The sequence below is a fragment of the Saccostrea echinata genome, unplaced genomic scaffold (genome assembly GCF_033153115.1).
Source record: "Saccostrea echinata isolate AGI-Se365-2 ecotype Australia unplaced genomic scaffold, CSIRO_AGI_Sech_v1 ptg000009l, whole genome shotgun sequence".
In the NCBI taxonomy this organism is placed as follows: domain Eukaryota; kingdom Metazoa; phylum Mollusca; class Bivalvia; order Ostreida; family Ostreidae; genus Saccostrea; species Saccostrea echinata.
Genome location: NW_026889758.1, coordinates 5,356,285 through 5,371,626, shown reverse-complemented (window position 1 = coordinate 5,371,626; position 15,342 = coordinate 5,356,285). Strand labels below are relative to the sequence as shown.

At 32.0% G+C, this 15,342-nt stretch overlaps 1 protein-coding gene across 1 annotated transcript; it reads right to left on the bottom strand.

The window, feature by feature from the left end:
* Positions 1–5,652: 5,652 nt before the first annotated feature.
* On the bottom strand, positions 5,653–14,832 carry LOC133183981 (uncharacterized). The gene is made up of 6 exons (XM_061318853.1): positions 14,787–14,832; positions 14,432–14,592; positions 13,265–13,400; positions 12,219–13,129; positions 12,089–12,110; positions 5,653–6,076 (listed from the first exon to the last, which is right to left on the bottom strand). The coding sequence occupies exons 1-6, from the start codon at positions 14,830–14,832 to the stop codon at positions 5,736–5,738; spliced, it is 1,617 nt and encodes a 538-aa protein (XP_061174837.1). The 3' UTR covers positions 5,653–5,735.
* Positions 14,833–15,342: the final 510 nt, after the last annotated feature.

Here is a 15,342-nt window from a genome sequence, read left to right as displayed (position 1 = left end):
CATAAAAGAAATAAAATGTGGCTCTATGGCATTATTTCCGTTTGCAAATGTAAAATTTTCCATTTGTATTGTATAATTTTTATTTGTATTCTATATTTTCGATTTGTATTGTATAATTTTCCATTTGTATAATTTTTTTGGTATTCTACATGTATAATTTTCCATTTGTAATGTATTGTATAATTTTTCATTTTTATTGTATAATTTTTATTTGTATTATATAATTCTCTGTTTGTATTTTATAATTTGCTATTTGAATTGTTTAATTTTTTTTATTTGTATTCTATATTACCTATTTGTATTGTAAAAAAAATCATATGAATTGTATAATATTTTATTATATTCTATACTTTCCATTTGCATTGTAAATTTCTTGTGTGTATTTGTATTGTTAAATTTCTTATTTGTATTTGATAATTGTCACCCGCCTTCACCGAAAAGTGGGATATTAATCTAGGTCCGTCTGTCCATTCGTCCGTCTAGGCGTCCGTCCGTCTGTCTGTATTTCTATCTGTGTGTAACACTTTCGTTACCGGGCGATATCTCGAAAAGCCTTAGAGCTTTTGTAATGAAATTATCACATCTTCCTATGGCTTAAAGAAGACTCCTAATGATTTTGAGGTCAAAAGGTTGAAGGTCAATATCCTAAATTTATAATTCTGACTGCTTTTAAAACTGTCGTTTCCGCGCGATATCTGGAGAATCCTTTGAGCTTTTGCAATGAAATTTTATACCACAACTCCCTATGACCAAAGAAGATCACTATTGATTTTGTATTCAGAAGTTCAAAGGTCAAGGCCATGAATTCATAAATTCTGTCTGTGTGTAACACTTTCGTTTCCAGGTGATATCTCAAGAAGCTTATGAGCTTTTGCAATGAAATTTGTATTAAAAGTCATGTGGCACTATTTTTAGCAGGGGAGAATGTAGAGGTTGTCGGCGGACTTTACATGGTAAATGTTTTAGAACTGTTTAGTAAAGGCTAAATTAGACACCATATGTTGTGTAAATTTTTGACAATATCGAACGTGTATCAAGGTAGACATTTATTCTTTCTCCATCTGCAATTTTTTTTCCATTTCTCCCACCCTCTTCCAAGCGCAATGCAATTTTTTTTCCAAGGGAGGGGGATCCGCCCCAGTCAAGAAACTTCCAACCCAGAAACAATTGATATCCCCCCCCCCCCCAAAAAAAAAACTGAACTCCTTTCCCAACCATGAAAACCTATTTCTTAACAGGGTCCACGTTTTCTAGTGGGGAAAGGGAGGGTGGCCCAAAGTTTTTTTTTTGGCCTCAGTATATACATTTAATTACTGCAAAATCCGGGGGGGGGGGGGTTAGATCCCCTTTCTAGATCCGTGCATGTTCTTCTTTTACCTTAAGCGGGGACACAAATTCTCTGAATTTGCTTGTTTTCATTTGTATTGCATCCGAGGATTGTTTATTTGTTTTGTTACGAAGGATTTCCATGGTCAAGTTTTAGCCTGTGTAACTTACCCTCGTTTTAGAAGTTGTCTATTCGCAGAGCATGCTCTTGCGTATCGAATCAACTGAGAGATATAAACCCCATATGCAGGTGATGAGGGTATATTGCTGCATAAGTAAGGGAAGTTGACGATTGAAAAGTTAAAGTCGTCACGTTTATCATAAAGCTTTGTTTTTAGATTACCATTTATAACGTCTTTTTCTAGTAAAATATTCAAATATGAACAGAAGTGTCCGACTCTGTGGCATCTTTTATTTCAAGCTCACTGGGGTATATCGTGTCGACATATGAATGGAAATAACTATTGTTTATTGACAATACGTTGTCAATATGATGTTCAGTTGAAGGCAGCAGCAAGTGTTTTCTTTTTCTCATGCATAAGATTTAAAATAAATTCTGCTTCATATGAATACAAATATAGGTCTGCTAATAATAGGGCGCAATGGTACCCATGGAAATTCCAACAGATTGTTGGAAAACCTGGTCTCCAAAAACCACATAGATACTTTGACTCTCAGGATGGTACCGGTGGGAGTGATAGGAGCTGAGTAGCTTTGACTCTCAGGGTGGGAGTGATAGGAGCTGAGTAGCTTTGACTCTGAGGTTGGGAGTGATAGGAGCTGAGTAGCTTTGACTCTCAGGGTGGGAGTGATAGGAGCTGAGTAGCTTTGACTCTGAGGTTGGGAGTGATAGGAGCTGAATAGCTTTGACTCTCAGGGTAGATTGTCGATCAGAAACTCAAGCATCTTTTTAATATCAACTTCAGAGTACTTGTGTGTACAATCAGAATGTTTTTTTAACAAAATAATGTTGCAAATGACGAGTTCCATTTTTATTGAAAAAGTAGATGTCAAAAAGCCTGGACTTTAATTTATCTTGGGGAATGGTTGTATAAAGAGTTGAAAAGTCGTAAGTTTTGATGTTATTGATTTTGGTAAAATTTTGTGATTTCAAATTTTCCAAAAGTTCCTTGGAATTTTTAAGTATCCACATCTAATTTACACCACTTCTATAATATATTGCTGCACAGTACTCCTGAAGTCTCTCCTTCACTGCTTTTAATATATTAGTGAGGAGTAAAGAAAGAGGGTTGGTAGAACAATTACTCTAACCCGCTATGTATCTATGAAGTTTTGGAATCCAATATAAATATGTTAATTCAAATTCATTAATTTTCGCATAATTACTAGAGATGGTCTGCTCGCGAAGATCTCATTCTCGTGTATATTTTTGTTAGTATAAGTTATATACAACAATATCTAGAATTCGTGAAAAATTTTCGGGGCGCAATTGGTACCCAATGGGACTCCAACAGATGGTTTGAAGACATGGTCTCCAAAAAACCACATAGATATTGTCAATTGAAAACGCAAGCATCTTTTTAATATAAACTTCATAGTACTTGTGTGTGCAATCAGAATGTTTTTTTTAGCAAAATAATTTTGCAAATGACCAATGACAAGGTAAGTAAATTTACGAGTTCCATTTCTATTAAAAAGCAGATGTCAAAAAAACCCAGACTATAATTTATCGTGGGGAATGGTTGTATACATAGTTGAAAAGTCATAAGTTATGATGTTATTGAGTTTGATAAATTTTTGTGATTTCAAATTTTTCAAAAGTTCCTTGGAATTTTGAAGTATCCACATCTGATTTACACCAATATATTGTTGCAGAGTACTCCTACTTCACTGCTGTTAATATTTTAGTGAGGAGTAAAGAAAGAGGCTTGGTAGAACATTTACTGGAACCTGCTATGTATCTTTGTAAGGATTTTTATGAAGATTAGGAATTCAATATAGATATGGTATTCAATTTTATTTGGTTGTTGGGAATATTAATATTCAAAACTGACATATGATTTTGAAGAATTTCCTCCTTAGAAAGGGAGATACGTGTAAAATTGGATTACCACTTGCAGAATTAAATCCCAGTTTCTCTAAAATACAATTAAAATAATGAGCCTTACAAACAAAGACACTGTTGTTACCTGCTTTGTAAGCTGGGACCAGTGCATACTAATAGTGTAGTCTATCTAATTCTTTTTTCATTTCTGAATTATTGAACACAGAAGGATAGATGGTTTTAATATTGCCCCTCAATACAATCGAAAAATTGTCTCATACAGATAAGAAATTATACAATACAAATAAGAAATTATACAATGCAAATGGAAAATATAGAATACAAATAAAACAATTATACAATACAAATCAATGTTATACATGATGAATCCAAATGGAAAATTATTAAAAAAGAAAATCGAATGAAAAAATATACAATCTAAATAAAAATTATAAAATGTTCACCAATTTTATATTCAGTTCACTTTCACTAATAGGCCGTGTTACCATGTCTTCCTCAGATGCTGACCGTAGTTTTCACTCATTATAAATTAAGATGGTTCTAAGTGATAATTTGATTATGGAGAATAAGAATTGCTATGAAGCCAAATTTCATTCAAAAAAGCGATTTATTTTCGGATATATCTGAAGAGGAAATAGTTCATGCCAGCTAATATGTGGAAAACATAGAAAGATTCCATTGTTTTTTAATTAAAGAAAAGGTCTAGATGATTTGATGGGAAGCAGTCTAAAAATACGGAAGTTAAGTGCACATTGGTCTTACACCTTTTCGTAAAATGCCTCTGGATTAAGGTGAAATTCATAAACAAGAGGCCCATGGGCCACATCGCTCACCTGAGCACATTGGCTAGGCAAAAGCACAAATCAGTTCAGTATTGAAAAGATAAAGGGGGGGGGGGCTTGAATTTTAAACTACATGATGATGCTTCCATGTCAATATAACAAATGGCTTTGTTGTACATGAGATTTCTAAAAAAAAATTCCCATATATTTCTTTGTAAAAATTTGATCCCCCATTGTGGATCCTCCCTATTCCAGGGGTCATCATTTGAACAAACTTGAATCTACACTACCTGAGTATGCTTCCATATCAATATGACTAAACATAGCTTTTCTGTTCTTGAGAAGAAATTTTTTTTCTTTATGTTCTTATATAAAATTTTCGATCCCCCATTGTGAGCCCACCCTATACCCAGGGGTAATCATTTGAACAAAATTGAATCTACACTACCTGAGGATGCTTCCACATCAAAATGACTACACATGATTTTCTGCTCTTGAGAAGAAGATATTTTCCTATATGTTCCTATGTAAAATTTTCGATCCCCCATTGTGGCCCGACCCTATCCCCAGGGGTCATGATTTTAACAAACTTGAATCTACACTACCTGAGGATGCTTCCAAATAAATATGACTTATCATGGCTTTGCTGTTCTTGAGAAGAGGATTTTTGAAGATTTTTCCTGTATGTTTCTATGTATAACTTTGATCCTCCATTGTGGCCCCGCCCTACCCCCGGGGGTCATGATTTGAACAAACTTGAATCTACACTACATGAGGATGTTTTCACATGAGATTCATCTTTCCTGACTCTGTGGTTCTTGAGAAGAAGATTTTTAAAAGATGCTATTCATTTTTTACTAATTCTTAATTATCTCCCCTTAAAAGAGGGCGTGGCCCTTCATTTGAACAAACTTGAACCCCCTTCACCCAAGGATGCTTTGTGGTAAGTTTGGTTGAAATTGGCCCAGTGGTTATGAGAGAAGAAGTCGAAAAGAAAAGCTCACTTAAGCTTTCAGCTCAGGTGAGCTAAAAAGCATGGAAATATGCTTTAAAATTCTGATTTTATATGTAGTTGTGAAGAATCATGACCAATTTAGGGAATTAAATGTGAATTGTGAATAAAAAAAAATGTCATGGGAATTCCATAAACATGAATCTAAAAGTTAAAAAAAAATGTTTCGGGTATTGCGTTAAGTTCATTGTGTAGGTTAGGTTACCCGTGACATTAATTAACATATTCAAAATTAAAAATTTGGTTTCGTTTGACAAGTATCATTTTTCTTTTGATTTTTGCTTGCATGAAACTATCCAATTAGCTGAAAATAAATGTCCAATAAGTTAATTAATGGACAAAAACTTATTTGACACATACAGGTAACAGATTTTTTTAAAGTTTATAGGGACTCTGCTATATTCCAATCGAAAATAACAAAGTATTACATAACAAACATGTTTTAAATTCAAATTAAAAGATCTAAATGACAAATGTATGCTTTCACACTTTGTACTTAGGTCTGATACAACATTTTATAGTTGATGATAGTGTCTCTCTTATGTTATGTTGTAATATCTGTAAATTGTCAAATAATTTTACGATTATTTCAAATGTCCCTATCTTTTGCCAGTCGGTTGGTTAAATACTTTTCCTTCAACAATTTGACACTTTTTAAGAACCTGGGACAATCAAATGATATTAATGTGCAAACTAGGCCACAAATAATGACGACACCCACAACTCCAATGCTTTTTGCTGAGATCCGTGGATCAGGGGCGCTGATTTTTTGTCTTTTTGAAGATGTTAGCTCTTTTTTCCCGAGAACAAGTTCCTTTCGAGTCGCCACTATGTACCCCCGAAGCCACCGAGAGAACTCAACATCAGTTAAATTGTGCCATTCTGGTTTCGCTTTGCACGGACACATACACTTTTTTGTATTGTTGTTCTCTGCATTATAAAGAAAATGTTTAAATTACATTTGGTTGTTCAAAGCAAAATATATCTTAAGGTTATCCCTCTTTGTTCATAGAAACAGATGGGGGAAGGGAGGGTAATGCCAACTTTAAAATAATATTTGTTTGTCCTCTCCCGACTCAGGATGAAAAAATGGGGTCGGTAGATAGGTGGCAAATTTTTTTTCTCCAGAAAATTTCAACGTCAATGCTGATTTTTCAAAATTTATTTTCCAGAATGCATAAAAAATATTTCCTGGAGGTTTAAAAAAGTTTTGAGTCGGGCCATTTTTAGGCAGTCGGTCAGGAGAGGGTAAACAAACAATATTTTAAAGATGGCCTAAGTAAAGGGCGGTAAATCGGAAGAAAAAAATTTTTTGACAGTGACATCAGAAGCATCATTTCAATATAGTTTTTTTTCCTGGTTTAACACTTCATTATAATACTTGCTAAGAAGTTGGTATATGATGCTGCAAGCTAATTTTTGTGCAAAATGGATGAGATGGTCCTCTAATTCCACATGAATTTAAGAAGAATTCCATAAAAATCTTTTGAAGAATGCTTATTGAAGAAGGGAAATTGTATGACTTAATCTGTCCATTGCAGTGAACTCCTTTCTGCTCTAAAATGATTGGACGTGTCTAATGATCAGGATCAGTCCTTGAATGGGGCGTGTAAAACGTTACATTATTGTACAAATCTTGTGTTGTTTGATAAAACATGTGATATATATATAAAATTTTGTTAATAATATTCAAAACTTGTTGTTCATATTCGCAAATTTATTCAAACTCTAAATCTTGTGATGTACGTTTCATAATTGTTATTCATATTTGTAAACTTGTGATTTATATGCGAAATCTTATGATTTATTTGCGGAAAGTTGATATTCATATTCAAAAACTCGTTATTCACAAGGAAAAATATTTTTTTAATTTTCGAAAAGTTTGTGATTCATATTCGATAATCTTGTTTGTAATATACAAATTCTTGTGCTTTATGTTCGAAAAATTATTATTTATATTCCAAATCTTGTGATTTATCTATTAAAAAATCTTGTGATTTGTATTCGAAAAAGTTGTTATTCATATTCGAAAACTTATTTATATGCAAAAACTTGTGATTTATATTGGATATTCTTGTGATTTTTTATGCGATAACCTTATGAATTATACGCAAAATCTAGTTATTTATCTGCAATATAAATCACCATATTGTCGAATATGAATTATAAGTTTTTCGCATGAAATATATGGAGATAACGAACAGTATTTAAGCTCAAAAGTCCATTAAACAATACAAATTTTGGAGCAAATACGGACCTCTAAAACATCAGAGGTGGGATGAGGTGCCATAGAGGAGTGAGCATCCTCTGCTGACCGGTCACACCTGCTGTGTGGCCCTGTCACGATCGGGAAATAAAAGGAAAATCCGTCGACAAATCAGTGTGTAAATATTGACCTAACAATTAGTATAAAAACGTCAGTCAGCATTTAACTTAATGATAAATTGTATATGCTGACAAGTTGTCACTGTATCGACCATATAACTTACAAAATGATTACTTTAAACGAGACTGCTGATATTCTTGCTTCATCAACTTGTTTGTCAATAACTTACCTCGTTTTAGAAATTGTTCATACGTAAAGCATGCTCTTGCGTATCGAATCAACTGAGAGATATAAACCCCGATGCAGGTGGTATATTTTACAAGATTATCGCATATGAAATGTGAGGATATCGAATAGTAATCAAGCTCCAAAGTCCATTGAAGCAATACAAATTTGGAGCAGAGCAAACATGGACCTCTAAAAACATCAGAGGTGGGATCAGATGCCATGGATAATTAAGCATTCCCTGTCGGCTGGTCACACCTGCTGTGTGCGCCTTGTCATGATAGGGCAAACGGAAAAATATCCGTAGACAATTCAGTTTAGAAGTAATGGCCTAACAATTTGTATAGAAAACGTTAATCACCATTCGATTTAACGAGAGATTGTATTTGCTAACAAGGTCATTGTATCAACAATAAAATTTAAACTGTTCTTATCCTTTTAACTTTTTTTATTTGTCAAAAGCTTGTCTCGCTTTAGAAATTGTTCGTACGTAGAACATGTTCTTGCGTATCGGGGTGAATTAAAAAAAATGACCACCAAACTGAATTTTTTTGGCAAAATGCAACTACTTATAACATATTTTTCACTTATATCACATCATATTGCAAATGCATTCTAGTTTAAAATCCTGAAGTGGCAATAGAATAGACAATTGGATTAAAAAGTTTCAGAATTTTTATGAGTAAAATTTCTTTTGAAAAAATAAAATATCATTACACCTTAAAAGACTTTCTAAAATACATAATCACAAGAAATTATAGTTTTTTATGCTTCAAAATGGTAAAAGGGGTATAAATCATTAAATCTAGACCTTGAATGAGTATCTTCTCTTGTACATGTGACAAAAAATTGGCTTTTTGATTGTTATTTTACATTATTTTTTCAATTCTGGTTTGAAAAGTTTTAATATGAAAAAAAATAATATGAAGAATAAAATTCCCCAAAATTCACTTTTTTGTCCGTTCAAGTCAATTCTTTAAATCTAAGCCAAAAAAGAATTGTTATATACGAGTTTTCTTACAAAAAATACTAGATTTTGAAGTGACCCTATGTTACATTATTGTGTTGCACTCCTGACATCTGATATGTATTTTATTTAACATTGTTTTAAAAATTATAACACACAATAACCCACTCTTACTTTGTAAATCAATTTGTCGTGTTGATATTTTTCATCGTTTACAGCAGGTTTTTCATATTTTGAAGACCTTAAAACATGATTATTTGCAAAGTGTAATATATATAAATTTTATTTAAAATATATGTGAAATGATGAAAACTATTCCCTGAATTGACTGTAAAATTTCTGTAATTTGTTGATAGACATAGTGTTTTGAACATCAAATAGTATCAAGCATTTTTTTTTCCAACTTATTTTTTAGTAAAGCTAGTTAAAAAGCATCGGTAATTATGAAGCAGTTTTGTTGCACTCCTGACTGCAGTAAAGTTTAAAATTAAAACCATAGAACACAAAATTCATAAAGTGTTGGCAACATCAAGTGGTAATGAAATTGTGCAATACTTATAGTCCAATACTTCATAATTAAAACAGATGAAAGTATTTAAAATTCGCATTTTATCTGGAATTATACCCTATTTTATGCCAAAAAACTAGCTTAAATGTATATTTAGAAGATAAAATATATTTTAAAGCATATTTTCCTTTAGAAGACAAACACAGTAACCCACCAGAAAAATTCTACTCATCATTTTCTCTTCATTTTTATTCTTAGTGGATGATTTATAATTCTAACATATTTGTTGCACTCCTGACCAAAAGCATTGGGGCCTTTAAAGTAGAATTGTGAAGTGAAAATTACATAAGAACTTGTTCTGTTGTTTCAGTGAAGTTCAGGAGGAATTACTTGAATTTAATGACAATGTTTAGTGTGTTTATTTTTAACGTTCATTAAAAAAATCACAAAAAGATAAAAACACATCTGAATTGATAAAATTGAAAAAGGAAGAATTTTAATAACAAAACTATCAATAATTTAGCATTAAATTATACAAAAAGATCATTATTAATTAATTAATACCTCTAAGCATGAATAGAAGTCTTTTCGACACACAACTTGAATCTTTAAAAAAAATGTGTTGCACTCCTGACCATAGAAATATGGATCTGAAGCACAGACAGATCCTGTAATTGATAAATCTATTTGGTAAAAATGTTCTTTGTCTCTTTATTTTCCAAAATAAAAATCAGAAAATCATATAATGATAATAGTTTTTTCATGCTTGGGAGCAAAACATCAAATGTTGCACTCATGACATTTTTGGGTATGCACATATACTTGACTCTCATTAATGCTTCTTGTGATTTATATAACATTTTTAAGTTTTAAAATGTATATCAGTTATTATTTTACACTTCCAAAATTCTTTTTTGTCTTAATTTTCTATCAGAATTTTACAATTGATGTTTTTTTGGCAACACTACATTTTTTCTGTTGCACTCCTGACATGGTATAACATTTTTTTAAACATCAGTCATGACCACAACTTGAATAAACAAAAGTTATGACAGTCCACATTTAAAGCTCAATACTTTGAATATTATCAGGAAAGTCTTTATTTTCAACATGAAGCATTGTTTTTTATTTCACAGATCTCAAAAAAATATTGAAATTTCAAAATGTCACAAAAAGGTGTTGCACTCCTGACAATTTTAGCATCATTTTTGCGCATAACTTTTTTGTTAATTGAGATATCAACGAGATATTTGGCAGGTATTTAGACACTATCTAAAGACACATGCTGAGACACAGAAATCTATTTTTATTGCCTGTATTTTTAGTGTGGGTTGATAAATATGCGTTTGGTCATTTTTTTGGAATTCACCCATCGAATCATTTGGGAGACATAAACACCATAATTATGCAATTGCTAAATAAATAAGGGGAGTTGACGAAAGAAAACTTGGAGTCATCACATTTATCATGAAGTTTTGTTGTTAGTTTATCATTAATGTCTTTTTCTAGTAAAATATCCAAATATGAAACAGATGTGTTGGACTCTATGGTGTCTTATTTCAAGTTCAAAGGAACATATCATATGAAATGAAAATAAATATTGTTGATTGATAAAACGTCGTCGAAATTTCTAAATTTCGAATTGAAGGCCATAACAAGAGACTTCTATTCAAGTAGAAGTTTTTAAAACTACAAAATGGGTCTGTTAATATCGGGGCGCAATCAGTACCCATGTGAATTCCAGCAGGTTGTTGGAAGACTTGATCTCCAAAAACTAGATAGATATTATTAATCAGAAACCGAAGCATCTTTTTAATATCAACATTGGAGTACTTGTATGTATATTTAGAATGTTTTAAAAAAATAAGAATAACAATATTTTGCATATAAACAAGTTTCTTAACATGAATATCAACTTTTTGCATGTACATGTAAATTACAAGGTAGTCGCACATAAATCACGAGATTGTGGAATATGAATAATGCGTTTTTGCCTATAAATAACGTTTTCGAATATGAATATCGGCTTTTGCATTCAAATCACAAGATTATTGAATACGAATCCCAAATTTTTGCATATGAATAACAGTTTTTTTTTTTTTTTTTAATTTTTAGCGTATAATTTTCAAGATTATTGAATATGAATCACATGTTTTTGATGTATTATGCAATGCTTGCACAGTACTTATACGTAATAATCTATGAAAACGAAATTGGATTAGCATGATTTTTGATGGGGGATAAGATTTGAAAACGATCGTTACAAAACGGCATTTCCAGAATGGTTTTAGTTAAATAATGATAATTCCAGCCCAAATCAGTCTCAATATCTGGGCATGATGCTTATTTTCCTAAATATCTGAACTTCAATATCGAACCTCTCTTTGCTCTTTTTGATACTTGGATAAATAGTGTTATGCCATACAGCTGAACTTGTAGGGTTTTCTTAAGAGATCTGTGTGGCAAAAGTACATAAATTGCATTTCATATCGTAAGAGAATTTTAGAGGTTAGACAAAGTACGTGTAACGATATGGTTTACCTTGAGCTTGGAAGATGTCTGCTTAATTTCAAGAAAAAGGAATTTTTTTGAATTACTGGTTTAAAAAACACAAAGTAATAGGATTTTTATTTTCAGGATACGGTGGAAAATTATGAATGGATTGTGGGAATAAAAGTTTTATTGTAGGTTCTATTTTATTTTGATATTATAGGAGATAATTAGCGACATTTTGAAACAAAAAATCATTGTTGAATATTGTACCCATGCCAAAGGTAATTTGCATCAACATTTAGATAATTTTACTTTACTATACGAAAGGAATGTTAAACATAACGTCCAATAAATTATTAACCCCTTGTTAAAAATGTTCACTGCTTCACCTCTAAATTACCTACCTACGAAAGTCAAGCTTACCTGAAAGTGTATCATTGAGGTCCTGGAAAACAAAAACAAGAAAACAGTTTTAAAACATTTCAAAGAAAAACCGTGTTAACATTCCTCGCTTTGCTGATGAAACAGATTTTGTTTTACAAGTCTCAATTACCTGCGGTGATTGAAAACAAGAAGTGGTTGAATTTTCGACTTTGATTGAGATTTGAAAATCGTCATTATAAAAAGTCAAAGCTCCATATTTCCACTTTCGAATGTGAGATCGGACACAAAATGGATTATTGGCAGTTATTCTAAAAGACTTATTCATGGATTTCTCCTGGTTAGTCTTATTATCACGTGACCCGTCGATGTATATATCCGTGGCGTCTTGGTAAAGTGGATATATCTTAATGATCCTAACATGTACCTCTCCTGGAGGGACTTTGCTTATGTCAAAGCAAGGGACGTCATATGACGTCATAATACAGAGGTCAATGGGTGGCAGGTGTACACGGATATTGTTGACTCGATCCTTTTCGCCGCACACGACGGATATCAACGCAGAAGCCGTTATTGAGACATTGTATAAACCTTGCAGATTCTGAATCTGAATATTTTCCATGTGGGTCATCGTCTGGATATAATCTGAGGGGAAGGACGTTGAGTTAGGAAATGTTCCTTTATCGGACATTTTGATTTCTATAGATGTCTGATTTCGAAGCGCTGTTATACTACAAATAGTTTCCGAAGCATTGAAATTTACTCCATAGACCAAAATGTAATTTGTTCCAAGGGATGAAATTGGAAGTATGGTGTAATGAATATTGTTATTACCAAATAACCCTTGAAGTGAAACATATTCGTTCGAACGCACTAAAATAGAATCATTGCTTGCTAATCCATTTACATAAAAGGATTCTTTCTGTAGAACGTGTTCAACAGTAGAAACGCCTTGCCTAGTAATGTTAACAGTTGCTATTTTGTCTTCGGAGGGATTTAAGATGATAAATGATTGATTTTCTGTTTCATTTAGTGAGAATGTCCCGAATAAAAACTCTTTTCCAAAGAAACACTCACAAACTTCTACAATAATAAACACAAACAATTCATGTAAAATCAACAATTTAACACAAACAAACATTTAACGTTAAAATAGAATGTTAAAAAAATATTGATTTTAAGCAGTTGTCTAATTATAAAGTAAAGCACATGGTATACTTTGAACTATGCATCCTGTCAGGAGAGCATATATAGAAATGATTCCCCTCATGATATGTGTAAATGTCATGGCAAAAGCGCGTTTTGGGACAGGTATTTGTCGTTTTATCTTCAGTCGAATCTGGTATACAGGTATCTACAAAAAAATGGCATAAAACAAATAAACCCATCTAATTTTCAGAATCATTTCACAATTTAGAATTAATTTAATTTTAATATTAGCATGTGAACAATATTTAAGTTGTACTCACCAATGTTGTTCTTGGATCTCTTCAGAGGACAATAGTGTTAATTCCACCAATATTCTGCGTCTAAAATGGTCAATGTGAAATGTGCCGCCTCATTGATACCGATCTCTTATCATAATGAACCTTTAGAAGATTAAGAATTTCAAGCTCATGTTTGCAGTGAACTCAAATCTTAACATGTTTATTAGACCACGTGGATCAATACCAGAAAATGGGGCTACTGTGTAAATTTGTGATATTTTCCACTTCGTAATAAGAGATAATCAATTATTTTATGTAATTAATGGTTAATTTATAGGATTAACAGGATTGTCAAATATTGAGGTTTGAAATACTACCGAGAAAACGGATGTGATTCTTTGAACGTATTTATTTTGATTTAAATCACTGTTTAATTCTGGTCTGGACAGCTACTACATCGTAAATATAAAACAAGTGTTGCAAGAGAAATATTTACTGATATTTTACATGTACAACGATATCAGGAGCTCAATGAAATATACGATTGTAAAATGATTCCGTGAATGCACAGCATCGTTAATTCCGTGAACGCACAACACTGTGAATGCACAGCATAGTAGATTCCGTGAATGCACAGCATCTTAATACCTGAATGCACAGCATAGTGAAGTCCATGAACGCACAACATCGTAAAGTCTATGAACACAACATCGTAAATTCCGTGAATGCACAGCATCGGAAACTCATATTTATTATTTCTACCTGATCAATATTAATAATGTAATAAAACAGTTAAATATACATGTAGTAAATATATTTAGAAAAGTATAAAAGGTATGAAGGTAAGTTTAAACTATTAATAAAATCAAGTCATAGGTGTTCAGAGAAATTGCTATTGATCAGTTTTTAAATTCGTTCCTGGCATTTTTCAACGTCTAAGTTGTTAAGATTTAATTACAATTTCCAATCTACATCTTCTTAGAAGTCTCTTTATCCAACTAGGACAATGTCGTCTGCGACTGCGCCTGATGTTGGTTCCATAAAGTCCCGCTTGCCTGGCGTAAGCCATCATTCTCAGCCCACTATGGTGAAGCTCTCTCCGGTTACGTACTGGCAAAGCTGTTATAAAAAAAGGATAAGAAACATACACTCACTATAAATTTGAAATATATATGGCTTAAAAGTGTTTCAGTACTCTTAACATAGATAATTTGTAATAAACAATGACTTTGTATCCTAAACTAGCGAAGCAAGTATTATATTGCCATATTTTGTATAAATATTGAGTTATAACTGGATGAAATTTACCTTACCGTAAGAAGAAGACACTTTGTTGTCATAGCAAACACAACTAACCATTAAGACTGCTATTATAAAACAACCAATGGCAAAAATTTTCATTTTCCTCCTGTCAAGATGAGTGCATTTGGTACGTTTTCTTGGTCAAATCCCTTTATCAAATGACACAAAAGGTTGAATAAATCAAACATTGTACATCTGATAACGGAGAGTCAATTGGTCAACAATGGTATTAAAGGCAAGTAAACAAACTACTTTTGGTATCATGTTTAACAACTATAAATTGGTCAAACATCTATATAGATTTACTGAAGCTTTACTTCATTGCATACAAGATTATACAAGTTTTCTACGAAAAAAAAAAAAAAAAACAAACAAAAAAAAAAACTATCCGTTTTTTAACGAAAAAAGATTTTAAAACATAGTACATATTTTACACTAATAACCTTTCAAAACAGTTTCGAAAAAAGATTTTTGCACTGTGAACAAAGTCAAAAGGTCATAATTTCAAAGAAGAAAACTTAAGTAATTATTGAATTCTTGTTGGATAACATTTCGTATTTACACTTT